The 15,264-nt window shown below is 44.6% G+C and overlaps 1 protein-coding gene across 1 annotated transcript in view; it reads right to left on the bottom strand.

The window, feature by feature from the left end:
• diaph2 (diaphanous-related formin 2) overlaps window positions 1-15,264 on the bottom strand; it is a 765,099-nt gene that overhangs the window by 464,315 nt on the left and 285,520 nt on the right. Inside the window, exon 19 of the mRNA XM_080745541.1 lies at window positions 6,900-7,014. Coding sequence (XP_080601667.1) covers window positions 6,900-7,014 — 115 coding nt within the window. The remainder of the gene's footprint in view (window positions 1-6,899; window positions 7,015-15,264) is intronic.

Here is a 15,264-nt window from a genome sequence, read left to right as displayed (position 1 = left end):
GAGATTTGGTGTAGATTGAAAAAAGAACGCACCAAATACAGCGCAATTAATACGTATGGAGGGTCTAAGCGGTTAAACTGAAGTGATATTGATAAATTCCAAATAATTATCAAAGTATCCTGCCGCACCCCTGGACTTGCTTCACGGCACCCACTCTGAGAAATCCTGCATTAAAAGACTTCTAAAAGAAATCTCCATATTCACGTTGATTTGTGAGGTGTTGTGAGCTTGTGGATAATGCTATAATGTTTACATACAGTAGCGTGTATCAAAACAGCATTCCGGTATCGGCAGTGGAAGCTTGTGATTGGCTGAACAGGAGGTAGGGAGCGCTCCGTTGTGTTCCCCTGGACTGCGCGGAGTGACGAAATTCGGGGGGGCTGAAGATTTACTATTTTGTCCATAACGGCACATAAGTCGGTAACGGCGCTGAGTCGGCTCATGCGACCGTCGCAACGCTCGACTATGCGATGTTTCATAAGATTTATAAGGTCAAGTATTATACTTAAAGCTATACTGTGTAAGTTGCTCAACTAGTGGTCAGTAGCGGTATAGCAAACCGCGGTTGCGTCTGCTTTTTTCGTCCGTTTTTCGCCGCGGACCGGGCCTCAGACCACCGCGTCCACCTGCACCTCGCCGAGATACATCTTTAGAGGGGTCCCTGGTTCCCGTGCGTCCAGGCATTCCGGAGGAACGGACTCCTTCACCCGAGTATATGCTGTTGTTATGTTGAGGCAAGCTACTTCCTGAGAAGTCAGCAAGACGCGCTGTGATTGGCCGGAAGTGTATGATCCGTGCTGTGATTGGCCGGTAGTGTATGATGACGTAATTTTGCCGCGAAATCCGGTCCCCGGCTAGCCTGACACTCAGCCTGAATTGACATTTCGTTTCACTCCATTATTCAGTCTGAGGTCGCTCCCACCCAGGACGATTGCTGGGATGGGCGTTGCCAAAGAGGCAGTTTTCTGCGATTGGTTCACCGTCTGACCAACACATGACGTAGTGTTGTTATGTGTGGCTGGCTAGTGGCTAGCCTGTTGCTTGCTAGTGCTACTTGCTAACCAAAGAAACAGGCAGAATAGGAGCACTACAAACTAGTAATCAAACACAACATAACATGCCTGCTACTGGTGTTTCATAGCGAGATCGATACGATCGCATTTTACCGCAATTTACCGCATTTTACCGCGTCGCGATGCACGGTACGGTATGGCGGCGGCGCTGGTTTACTTGGAAACGCACATGAGTTCTGGGAAACCCCCACCCACGCTGATCACAAGACGCTGATTCACGACGCTGATTCGCCGTACAGATTTTCGAAAGAGGAAAGCCTCTTCAATGAGAGCAATTCTAGACCCCTGAATCGCCAAAATAAAAATGTAAAGGGGTGTGGCTAGCGATTCAGGGTCTGGAACTAGGCTAGTCCCCGGCCAGAATCATAGAAAACGTATTTACAGAAGGCTTTAGGGGCTGAAATTCACAGAGTGGGTGTTCTAAAACTTTAGCGATTTAATAGATCAAATTTAAGATTTGTTTAATTGAAAAAGTTGCATAGTATAACTTTAATAATTGGGACTAATTAAGAACCATTATCATAGTTATAATAGGCCTACATTTACGGTATTTTAGGCATTTTGGTTTGATAAGGTTGTGGGCAGAACAATTTCTCCTTGTTTGTTATTTGACTATTTTTACTTTAATTATAATTAAAGACACTTCATAGTGAATTAGTGATTATAATGAATAGCCTATGTCATGATTGCTAGATTGTGTTTATAATATAACGCCGGCGTGCCTCCGTCATCTCCAACGAAAACAAGCGCTCCCCCCTTGTTCCATTGTCGAAACCGGGGTGCTGTTTTGATTCACGCTGTTGCGCCATACAGTACATACATACCGGTACATGTACAGTACATATACACACACACACACACACACACACACACACACACACACACACACACACACACACACACACACACACACACACACACACACACACACACACACACACACATACACGTATATATATATGTTTTTCTTTGCTATTTGCTATAATTAACTGATACTATGTAGAGCTTAAGTGGGTAACATCAGGGTACATCCAGGTAACGTGTTTAAACGCCTCTTACAGGAAGCATTGTGTCAAATAAATGGGAGGTCGTGGGGGGGGGTCTTTTCTTTCTGCAAATGCCATCTACATCAAAGGGCCTTCCCATCGACTTTTAAACTCCACCAGGCAGCGAAAGAAAAGGTGGGGGTTGGGAAAGAGAGTTTTAGATATCAAACATTAAACAGCATTTTTCATTCATGAGCAAATCATGTCCTGTTTCTACAATGGCGGGGGTAAAGCGCTGATTCAGTGGAGGAGGCTGCGGGGGTAATTGATAGGAATCCAGCCAACGTATTATTCCCAAGGGGAAACGCTGGATCATGAGTTCCTACAGTAAGGACCCCCTGCCAGCCAGCGGGGGAGTGGACTATCTATAGAACTCTTTGTGTCTTTCCTTCTTTTAATGCGCGAGAGTATGAATTTAAAAAGACATCTACGGCAAGAGGAAATGTAGATATGAGTTGAAGCGCTCTCTATATACTGTACAGTATACAGTACACACACACACACACACACACACACACACACACATAGAATATACTGTATATATACTGAATATACAGCAGGGGTTTTCAAAGTGGGTGACGGGGCTCCCTGGGGTGCTGTGATGGCAGTCCAGCAGGGGTGCCACGAGATAATTTGATAATATTTGGAATTTATTAGGACACTTAAAAATATATATTTAGTATCATTTTAATCTTGAAGTGCGAGGCGTTGTGTGCTTGTTGTAGATTGGCTGTTTTCACTAGTTTAATTCATTTTTAGAATGAAAAATGCAAAACGAACGGTTTTGGTCATACAAGGTTTTCACCCGACAACGACGATATATATTGTGTGTACACACAGAGTTTCTAAGGCTACTTCAGAATGAGAGCACTGCAGGGTAGTGTAGTGCATCAACAAACATACTGTTAATTACTGTTTGCAGTGAACACATAACGACCAGCATCAACCCATCTGAAGCTGAGATTTTAATTAGCAGCTATGTGACGGAGAAACTATATGAATTTGTGACGGGGGCAAATATATGACTTTAGATACCGGTATGCATAATGTCATAATCAATCAACTCTCTGCCTTATTTAAAGAGGTGGTGCCATAGTTTTATACTTTTTTTCAGATTTGCATGTGTCTAGGAGGTTGAAAGTATTTCATTAGACCCCCTGGTGTGGTTGTTATGAGCAATTATGTATTCCCTTCGCATTTTGGATTTCTTTCTCGAGGCTGCCACCTTGTGGGTCAAAAGTGCCGATCCAAAAACACAGATAGAGTGACATCATTCTATCTGGAGATAATCATGTGGGTGTGGCTAACTTCAGCTGGGTCACCACCCACCATGACATCCAGGCATACTTAATGAACTGAACCACATAAAAACCTAATTTTAACTCTTTCTGTACACTGTTTTGGAAAAAGATGTCCTCCTAGTATAATCATAATATCTGATAATCATGTTTTGGGGGGGAAAAATCATGGCACTTCATCTTTAATACTTAATTTTATTATGACGTCAACGGCAAAACGTAGCCTTCAAGTTCACAATGTGTCGTGCTATGAGATTTTCTAACGTTTCCGCCTACGACAACACCACCACCCAAACTAGGAACGGTGGGTTTAAAGGTGCTTAATTAATATGTTTGTTCTTTTTCTGAGACATGAGCCGTGTGGTACCTCCAGAGGTGTCACAGTGAAGTTATTAAAAGAAAAGTCGTGTCTACCGTAGGCTACTCTCCCCCTGCAGTGGAGGGGAGGAAAAGTGTGACATGACTCCCAGGCCTATCCCGACCGCTTCATTAAGCCATTCAGAATGGTGTACACATTATTGTGTATCATTATTTTATGCTTTAACTATTAAAACATAGCAGATCTAAAAGCTCACAGCGCGCTGCGAGCTTGTAGATCTGCTATTTTTGAAAAATCGTTAACATTTGAATTTTGACCCGATTTTGATCCGATTCTTTAAGTGTCTTTTGAATCCTTGAATGTTTCTATGTCAGTGGTTCTCAAACTTTTTCATCTCAAGGACCCCCAAAATGATGTGTATTTGGCCACGGACCCCCCACCTCAAAATATTTAGTTCCAGAGACCACCCAGAAGCAACATTTGAGTCACAAATGTTCGCTTTAAAAATACATATATTCAAAGTTTTGCTCACATTTTCACGACTTTTCAAAAATAGCAGATCTACAAGCTCGCAGCGCGGCACTCGGTGCTGCGCTGTGAGCTTGTATATCTGCTATTTTTCAATAGTTAAAGCATTCAATAACTCTAGGCCGGAATGGCTTAAGCCCGGCAACATCCTTTCTCAACATCCTCTCCATCTGTATTACGCCGACAAATCACCTCAAGGCTGCCGAGGCAAAATTGCTGTTTATTTCAGCGGCGTAGAAGAATAGATGAGTCTTGTTTTGCAGTCCTGGGGGCTGCTGGGGGGGGAAGACAGACAGCAGCGTGGCGAGTAGGGATGGGACGATAAGCGATATTATCGTTTATCGTGATAGAAAACACTCACGATAATCGCATCGTGGAGATGTAATTCATCGCGATATCGTCCTCCGTCATGCACTGGGATCAATTCACCTTTTATCTGCCGAGCTGAATGTCCCTTACCATTTAAACCCTCTATAATTGTCAAAAAGTACTTATAATATACGCGCTTGATACAATCTTTTTTTCACTCTCTATCAAGCCGATCTACGAGCCGATCTTGTAGATCTACTTTTTTGGCAAATGTTCCACCCCAGGATAATGGATTTTGATTATCGCGATAATATCGTAAACCGCAATTTCTTTCGTCACAATAATCGTGATGTGACATTTTCATATCGTCCCATCCCTAGTGGCGAGAGAGGGAGAGAGAGAGGCTGCTCGTGGGCTGACGGGTGTCCAAACAGACGGTGGGGATATGGGAAGAGTCAGGAGGCTCCTGGGTAGCTGTAACCACACACTCTGACTTGAGCTAGAGATTTTGACTGCGCTGTGGTTGTGTGTGGCTTGACAGGGCTCTGACTTCCCCCTCCCCCCCTACCAGCCGATCAGCAGATAGGGGAAAACACTCAAATTGTCGTGGAAGGAATACATCAACAACCCCCCCCCCCCCCCCCCGGCTCCCCAAACCACGCCGCGCCGCCGAATGCACAACACCTCTCCCGCCCCCAAAAAAGCAAAAACTCGAACCAGAATGCTTGTGTTCAGGGGCGTCAATTGGGTATGGCAGGGGTATGCAGCTGCCATACCCTGGGTCCAGGGATAAATCCATGAATGTCTCTTTGTCTATCTGTGCTGGTTATTATGTTTTTAAATTACAGTAAAATAACTACATATGCAAAATTTTACATAATGGTTACTTTAACAAGGTATTACCGGTATAATTATATTCTCCCCAGCTTGACAGAATGGTATATTCCCAGATTCCGCAGGTCAGCTGCACAGGTGCAATGCATTATTGTTAATTGTGGCACGTTTACTAACATGCCAAGTTTAGCTGCACTTGAAAAAACATTCCAGGCTGCCATATCCAGCCCAAGAAACCGTAGAAACCTGTGCAAAAAAACTGACAAAAGTCGTTTTGTTCAGACATTGTGAAAATAGCCGATCTACATGCTCACAACGCCTCGCAGCGCGAGGCGTTGTGAGCATGTAGATCTGCTATTTTCACAATAGAACCGTGTTATCCAAAATGTAATGCCTATTTTCCATGAGGACTCCCATCTTTGCCGTACCCTAGCTTTTGCTGAACTGACGCCACTGCTTGTGTCGTTCATCAGCGAGTTTAGGTATAGCCCTGGTTGTTTTGTGTCTGGGTAAACAAACTGGCCGGGACAAGAGAGAACTCCCAGAGCTTTCCTCTGGAAGAGAACCCACACTCTACCCCCCGCCGCCGCCCCGGTGCCCCCGACGGAGCACTGGCCTACTGGACTGGAAAAGACAGCAAGCAAACCATGACTGTCCTCAGCTGACACACACACGCACGCACACACACACACACGCACACACACTCTACTACTACTCAATGTTAGGGCTGTCACAATTACTACATAATCGTCTAATCGTGATTTTTTTGAAATAATCGTGATTATTTTTCATAATCGTCATAATCGTTTCCATGTTGAAAAATGTTCATATATATTTTTTAAAATGTAAAAAATTGTGGAAATAGCAGATCTACAAGCTCACAACGCGTCGCGATGCGACGCGTTGTGAGCTTGTAGATCGGCTATTTCCACTATCAATGTTATTTTTTAAGTATAAAGTTGTCAAATATGTCAGTAATTTTTTTGTATATTTAGGTTATGTGTCATGATTGCCATGTGCAGCTTCAAAGCCTAAAAGCCAAACAGAAATGTAATTATCAACGTCAAAAACACAATTAAATCGTTAATCGCCAATTATTTGAGTGACAATTAATCGTCATGTAAAATGTCACATCGTGACAGCCCTACTCGATGTGCACACAGAACAAACACAAATGTCGAGCCATGTTGCATTTCCAGCAGCATCCTCGCCGCTGACAATACATAAATGCCCAACAACGATAACAACAGCGTTTGGGTGTCTCTCTCTCTCTCTCTAATTGGCAGAAACAAGACCGGCCACGGAGAACACTAACACCCAGAGACGGTCGCGTTCAAAAGGCGGGGCTAAAAAGTCCACCTTTTAAAAGATAATTAACATTTCACTGAGACAAACGGTTTCTTAAAAGCGGCCTGGTGCGGCTAAATGAAGCGTGTGTGCGTGTGTGTGTTAATTAAGGAAGTAGAGGGCGGGAGAGATGAGGCCCGCTTACCTTTGCTCCGCGAGGAGAAACTCAGGGAGAGCTGGGCAAAAAGGTCAGGATTCTCAAACTTCTCCTCCTTGACTTTGATCCAGAAGCAATTCTCTGCCATTTCCTGAGGCACTATCTGCAATGACACGAGGATTCCATTATCACCACAATCAGAGGCCGCCATTCTGCTCTGCCACTCAAACAGTCCCTCTCACTGGAGATAGGGGTTTGCGAGCGCCTGTGTGTGTGCGTGTGCGTGTGTGTGTGTGTGTGTGTGTGTGTGTGAGAGAGAGAGAGAGAGAGAGAGAGAGATTTATTAAGAGAGATTTATATAGAGACACTTATTAGGTGAGTGTTCAAGGTTGGCAGCAAGGTATCACTATGTACAGTAGTAGCCTGCCACAAACTGAGGAACAGTGGTTGACTATAATCTATATACTGTACATAATTTAGTTCATCAAGACATCTGTTTATTGTTATCATGTGTGTACTGTTTATGGTATCATGTATAATGTTTTTTCTATCATACAGTATGCCATTAATGCTTCGGCAATAGAATGCATGTCGAGAGAGAGAGAGAGAGAGAGAGAAGAGAGAGAGAGAGAGAGAGAGAGCGAGAGAGAGAGAGAGAGAGGATGAATAAAGTAAAATGAGAAGATGAAATGTATTAGGATGAAAACGATTAAAAAAATGCATTCTTTCATTGTGTCACCGTTGAAGCTCACAACATGGACCATACATACCACCCTTTTTATTTAAACCCCCCCCCACACTGCGAGTACTGTACACAGAAAGAAACATACAGTAGGTGGGACAGGAGGGACAGAACACAGAGAGAGAGAGAACAGAGAGAGAGTGAGAGACAGAGAGAAGAGAGAGAGAGAGAGAGAGAGAGAGAGGAGAGAGAGAGAGAGAGCGAGAGAGAGAGAGAGGAGAGAGAGAGAGAGAGAGAGAGAGAGAGAGACAGAGAGAGAGAGAGACAGAGAGAGAGAGAGAGAGAGAGAGAGAGAGAGAGACAGAGAGAGAGAGAGAGACAGAGAGAGAGAGAGACAGAGACAGATAGAGAGAGAGAGAGAGACAGAGAGAGAGAGAGAGAGAGACAGAGAGATAGAGACAGATATAGAGAGAGAGAGAGAGACAGAGAGAGAGAGACAGAGAGAGAGAGAGAGAGACAGAGAGACAGAGAAAGAGAAAGAGAGAGGGAGAGAGAGATGCATCATGCCTCTATTGTGTTTGTGCAGATAATTGGCCTTTTAATGTGAGTGGCACCGTCACCCTGCCCACTCAGGTGGTGTTGAGTGGTGAGCAGAGTACACTTTGTGACACGGCTGTTGTTCTCCATGGAGAGCTAGCTTATTGCACCTCTGTGATTAGCCCTCTCCAAACCTCCAGAGGCTATAGAGACACGCAGCAGCGCACTGCAGGGGGCAACACTTAAGAGAGACACACAAAATATGAGGCCCACTTAATGCTGACGACTGTTCTATAGACAGTCGTCGAGCGCGAGGTGGGCGGGAACAGTTGTTGTGTGCGACCAGTTGTGCCCATAAATGGAGATGTCTGTTTCTGTCTGTCTACCCTTTTATGCCCATATTGTATATGGTGATATCTGTATGTGTCAGTCCTTGTCGCTTTAACGCCCATATATGGTGATCTTTGTCAGTCCTTGTACCCTTTATGCCCATATATGGAGATTTCTGATGTCATCAGTATATGCCCATATATGGGCATGCCCCCTTTTGCGCCCATATAGGGAGCTGACAAGTGGTCAGAATGACATCAGAGGCCAGCAGCCAGTTTTAATATAGGATGAAACCCTAACCCTACAGTATAGTGTGTGTAAAAAAAAAAAAGAACACCACACAGCTGAAACAAGGTACAATGACAGAGAAAATGTCCTTACTTTTCATCTTTGTCAATTTAAGGACATTTGTAATTTTAGCCCGTTTTAATTCGTTCATTATTTGATTAATTAGCTATATAATATGGTGGTGAACTACTCAAATCTGGCGCTGTTAAACTATCAACTATGACAGTTATAGATTGTTCAGAAATGCTGCAAGTGGAATGGTGAAATGTATTACCTCTATTAAAGTGGAGGACATGTGCTGCTGTCATATCTTTTTCAATATGCACATATCAAGGGCCTTGACAGGCATGACAAGGACAGATTTATGACAGCCAAGACGAGAACATCAGAGGAATTCAGCTTACATCTGACAAGTAGTAGAGGTATGTTTTTTTTCCCCCTCCAATATAGCTGAGCTGCATAAAAGATGACTAAACTTCACCCTCCCCGGAGAGCTGCTGTGACTGTAGGCCAGTCCTTTTTCCCTACTTCAAATGAAACCCAATTTGGTCATTTCATTGGTTCTCAAAGAGGGGTCGGTGGGTCCTTGGTGTGGTTCCAGGCGGTCCCCAGCTAAAGTGGTTAACATAGCATCATAATAACTTTTAAACCATGTGTTGGCTATGCAAAAAATGGCAGATCTACAATCTACGTGTACGAGCTTGTACATCTGGGGGTCCTGGGCACAAAACCTTTTCAGATAGGGGGTCCGCAGTCAAATACATATCAATGTGGGGGTCCTTGACTCACAGAGTCAATAGTCTTTTGAAAAACTCAATAATACTTAACTTGAATTTATATAGAACCCAGGGACGCTTTCAACAAACTATTTGCCAAAAGCCGGATTAAACAATAGTCCCTCAATGTGGACTTGAAATGGTCCATGTTGGAATCTGGTGAATCTTCATTGGGAGAGGGCAGGAGCTAGCCTCGTAAACCAGCCCTCTCTGGAAAAGCTACAGTCCATTTGCTCTCTCAGAATATCGAATCAGAATTTCAGGAGAAGGCTGGTTTACGAGGCTAGGCAGGAGCTGCCACACTGAAGCTCTGTCGCAGAGGGTCCACTTATTGCTGGAAGGGATGGCGAGGAGCCCAGAGTCGGAACACCTCAGGTTCTGCCCTGGGGTGTCACCCTGGAGGAGCTCTGACAGGGTACCGCGGGGCATGGAGAGCTTTATGGGTGAAGAGGAGCGAGAGGAACTTAACTGTAAGCCAGGGTAGGTGTTTGAGGGTGGGGGTGATGTGCTGCCAGGGCTTGGTATGTGACGGCACTCTGGCAAACCGAGGCGGTACAACAGGTGTCGCTCTCTTCCGGGAGGCATGTTCCCACAGAGAGATAAATTATGTGTTGGAGTAGTGCGATTACATTACGTCAACGCAAAGGCACGACTTTGCACATCTTAGCATTGAGCGGCGCAAAAGAGGCGACACAAAACAAAGCATTCCATCGCGCTCCAAATAGAGACTCCCAACTGAGGTCAAGTACCTTCCACCCCCCCCCCCCCAATTAGCATTCAAAAAGTTAAACCTTGACAACTCTACTTTGGGCAATTTCGTACACCCGTGTGAACTGAGTGGTGGTTTACCCACCAACCCCCCCCAACCCCCTCCCCCCTTCGTGTGTGTGTGTGTGTGTGTGTGTGTGTGTGCGTGTGTGTGTGTGTGCCTGGTCTGGCCTGGCCTGAAAACAGCGCCCCTCCCTTAACATGTGTGGTCAGAAAAGGTACTACACCACAGGCTTGAGGCTACATACGGACGCACCCACCCACATACATACACACAGGCTTGAGGCTACATACGGACCCACATACATACACACAGGCTTGAGGCTACATACGGACCCACATACATACACACAGGCTTGAGGCTACATACGGACCCACATACATACACACACGGCCACGCTATGGAGACGGCGTGACCACCGCTCAAAAAGTGGACAGTGCAGATCTACAAGCTCAAAACACTTCATGCTGTGTGCTTGTAGATCAGCCATTTTTGCTATTTGATGTACAGTTTGGCTAAGTGAATATGACCAAGGTCAGTCAATATGTACAGTAAATGGCTGGCTGACATATTGTAGCGTTGAGTAATGTCCTTTCTATCAGTGTCCATATCCAAATTGTTTGTTCCTGTTATTTATTTTTGTACAGCACAAGTTCTTTTTTTGTTATGTGCTTTACAAATGAAATTTACTTCCTTACAATACATGGAGCTATAGCGTATAGATATTTCAGCCTGGCTCAGACGATAACACATTGGTTATGAGAACAGCTAAAAGCTTCCCCTACCTTCCAACAGCAGCAGCAAATGAGCGATGTGAGGGCACCTATAAAATTAAGTTGTTTTTCTCTCCGTGAAAAAACTCATAATCAACAGCGATGAAAATAATACGGGTGACAATAATCAAATTAAATGAAGTGCTTAGCGGAGGGAGTTTGTGAAAATGTTACCGTATAAACTAATAAACGTATTCTTTATGGTAGCAAACAGAAGTGCTTCTGTGTGGCAGAATAATGGGTCCACCTGAGGTAAAAAAAAAGGGAGCCGGAGTCATGCTAGGCGTGGTAAACACACTGTGGGAACCCCTGCCACTTTGTGAGTCAACAGCACCGACCGGATTACTGACCCCCTGCCCACCATTACAGCCTATCTGTCCTATCCCCCGTCTGGTCTGAGATAGCACCGACATCTGGTGAGCCTCTGCATTATCCGATAACTCAGTGAACTGGTATGAACTTCTGCTAATGCTGCAGTGTGAAGGACTTTTTTGGAGCAGTACTTTCTTTGATAGTAATGGGCATAGACTCTGTACCGGCCGCTGGTCTTCCTCTCTGTGCTGGTTAGCTTACTGGGGCATGACTGCGGGGAGCGAACAGCCCCTCCGGCCAGCCGGGGCCGTCGAAAGTCTCACCAATGCTCCGCAATTCCGTTTTTTTTTACACCACTGATCTATGTCCAACAAGGCGAGTGGATCTCAAAGAGATGCTGTGTGCACTTCCGGGCCTCAAATAAGCATCCCATCACAGATGTGCTGCTGAGGCCATTCCGTGTGAGGTTTGCCCTCATTCTTTTTAGGGGTGTTGGGAGATGGTGGTGGTGGGGTGGGGTGTGGGTGGGTACAGGGCCTCTGCCCGTGCTGCTGCCTCAGACGCCGACTGAGCAATCATTTACTTTTACAGTAAACGCGTTCCGTTTCCCCCGTGTGGGTGTTCAAACCCAAGGAGAAATTACATTACACTACCTCAGGGCTACAATCTTCCACTACCAGTTCTCACACACGTGCGTGCGTGCGCGCACACACGCGTGCACGCACACAAAGCTGCTGGGGAGAATAAAATAAATAAAGGGAAATAAATAAATAAATGTTTCCTTACTTTATTGCTCTTGCCTGCTTTACTATCCAAAGCACTTTGCTCCACTCTTACCTACATGCTGTTCTTACGAGACGGAGAGGTCCCGAGTGGGTGATTTTAAAAAGGTAAAAAGGTGCACATTCATTCTCTCGCGGGCTATAACCTCTTTCTGTCAACTCTCCATGTCTGTCTTCGTTCAGCTACCCTCCCTCCCTCCCTCTCATTGAGTTATTATGCGCGCATCCTTTTCATCAACATTGAGATAAGAATTCTTCCTCTCCTCCCCTCGCTCGTCCCTACCCGACGTGTATTATTCATATTTACTCTTGTTTAAATTATAGGGAGGGAAGTGGGAGATAGGAGAGTTGAAGGCTTTGGAGAAAGAGAAAATCGTGCTATCGACTCCTTTCCTCCTTAAAAGAATAAAAAATTAAAAAATCTGTCCGTGGTGGCCGCCGGCACCTTCCGCACCGCACCTTCCATCTGCTACGCGCGGAGAAGACAGACGACTCATGTCCCACTTAATCCACACAAGAGACACAGATTGCTTTTCCTCAGGTGGTTATGAATTCCATTTGCATCTCCAGACTCTGGTGTCCGTGAAAGCAAGGTTAATGCACAGGCACAGCCACTCATTACTGTACCAGGATTGGGCATGAATGGAGCGCAGTACAGTACAGTGGTTCCCAAAATGTTCCATGCCAAGAGCCCTGGCTTCTGGCTGCGGGCCCCCTGCTGTGAAATGGCTTGTAAAAATAAAATGTAAAATATATATATATATATAGATATTTTTTTTATACCGACAAGCTCAAAGTGACATTTGAAACTTGAACATTTTCCATAAAATCTCTGACAATAATGACATCCTCCACAGTACCTGTATGCATGGATGCAAGCGCGCGCACGCACACACACACACACACACACACACACACACACACACACACACACACACACACACACACACACACACACACACACACACACACACACACACACACACACACACACACAATAATGAGATGCAAAACACCACTTTCTTGGTGTGCATGCTACTGTATGAATGGCTCTCTGATGATCTATTCAGTGAGCATTTGCAAGGGATATTAAGCACATTGGGTTGATTAATGCGGCGAAATGGCCAGTTGTGTCTCCCATCAACATCTAGTGTTTTATCATGGATGGATGAATGCCTTTAAAATCATGCTTTGTTCACATGAAAATAGTAATCTAACAATAAATGCACACACACAGAAACTCTGTGGTTCACATATCTCGAGATAAGAGGGACACAGACAGACAGACAGACAGACAGACAGACAGACGAATGGGTACAACGGGCACTGCTCAACTCTCAACGGGTACTGGTCGCTCTCAAGCAATACAACGAGACTCATGATGGTCGCTTGCCTAGGCCTAATTGGATTACCTACGACAACTGTTACCTTGCACTACTGGAACAAAGGTTGTACTGACTCTGACCTCTAACGTACTTTTCCCTGAGAGGGTTGCTGTGGCGTCTTGCTGTGGCTCCCATTATTGCTTTAAAAGGAAAATATATATACTGTATATATATATATTCTTGAGTTATTTGCACTGACTTTGGTCACTTTTTTTTCAGGCCCTGCACAATTGGGTTGTGTTGGTTGTACTGTGTATTATTGCGGTGTTGATATGGCGGTGCGATACTTGTATTGCATGACTGCATTGACTAGCAGTGACTGTTATGTGCACTCTTTTGTTTGGCACTGTTTGCTAAGTTATGCTTGAGTATAGCTTTTTTGTGTGTGTGACGTGTCACTTATGAGCGTTGAATGTTTCGCGGTCACTTTATGTATATATTCTTCTTCTCTTTTTGCAATAGCTTTCGACACTATGTTTTATTTATCTTTTTTTGTGCTCGCTCTTTGGACTGTATACCACAGTACTCTTTTTCTTTTTCTTACTTCTCTGTAACTTGTAACCTTAACTGCTGTGCTGCCTCTGGGCAACTGAATTTCCCCTGTGGGATAATAAAGGTATCTATCCATCTACTGCGTAGGTGGGCAGGGCAAGCATTCACATTAACGTCATTGTTCCCGACTTGCATTGTTCTCGAGTAGGCCGGTGCCACCAGTCTAGTAGTAATAATAAAAAAATAGAAAAGCTTTATATCGATTTGAGGTTTTTTATCTCCCAATTAAAACCGTGAAGCGTGATTTCAAACGAAAAAAGCCCTGACATTTCAGTTGTTGTTGTCAATAATGCGACTTTTCTTTTTTTAAAGCAAGGTTACACAGACGTATATGCAAAACACCACAAAATGAATGCAAAGAAGTCCTGAGGCAATGGATAAATTAACTATGGGTAAAATATGGCATCCATGGCAGAGAATGCCCTTCTATTGAAACCATATTCAAATGTGGCGGAACATTACACAACAGAGTCTTCATTCAATTATGCTAATAGTGTGCAAAGGCAAGGACACTTGAGAAGTGGAAATTGTTTACTGCTGAATCTCTTCAAATGGGTGCTGAGTGGGGAATAGTGTGGCCCGTGGCAGCGCGTCTGTTTGGCGAGATTAAGTGTGGAATTGAATAGAACATCCCTTCCTGGTTGGGACCTTCAGCGAGGCATATTTTCGCCTGCGCGCGGGGCTACTTCAAAAAACTCCCGCTAGGCATCGTCATGCGAAGCCATTCCGGAAGCTTTACGTGTTTTCGGCCTTGGGAGGAAATCGTGTGTCCTATATGCACAGCAGCCATATTGGAGTTGGGTCTCTTCTCACTTCCTTCAAAGGTGTTACAAATGATGCTAATGAAGGCTCTGTTCCATTTCCAAGTACAGTAGCAGAGTGGTTCTAAAACCTTTATTTCAAGGACCAACATAACTCTGAGAGTGTACAAATGGAACCAAATAGACCCGTAACACTCTCAGAGTTACACACATTTTAAGGGGTCATTTGGAACCCCCAATGAACCATGTGGCCTCCATTGAAGTGCGGCCTGGGGTTTAGGATGTGCAAAGATGGCTCGGGCCGTGTCCTCTGCAACCGTGACGGAGCACATTTTGAGTGTTTCCAGTGAGCCAAAACGCACAACATCAGCACCCTGACAAAATGGCTGCTGTGCTTATAGCCCATTGCATGGTTCTCAAAGTGGATTTCAGGAACTCTCTAGGTTCCTTTAGGGAGGTCTAAATT

Source organism: Nannobrachium achirus, assembly GCF_963921795.1.
Source record: "Nannobrachium achirus genome assembly, chromosome: 17".
Classification (NCBI taxonomy): Eukaryota; Metazoa; Chordata; class Actinopteri; order Myctophiformes; family Myctophidae; genus Nannobrachium; species Nannobrachium achirus.
Note: the sequence above shows the minus strand (reverse complement) of the source record. Positions and strands in the feature narration are given on the sequence as shown.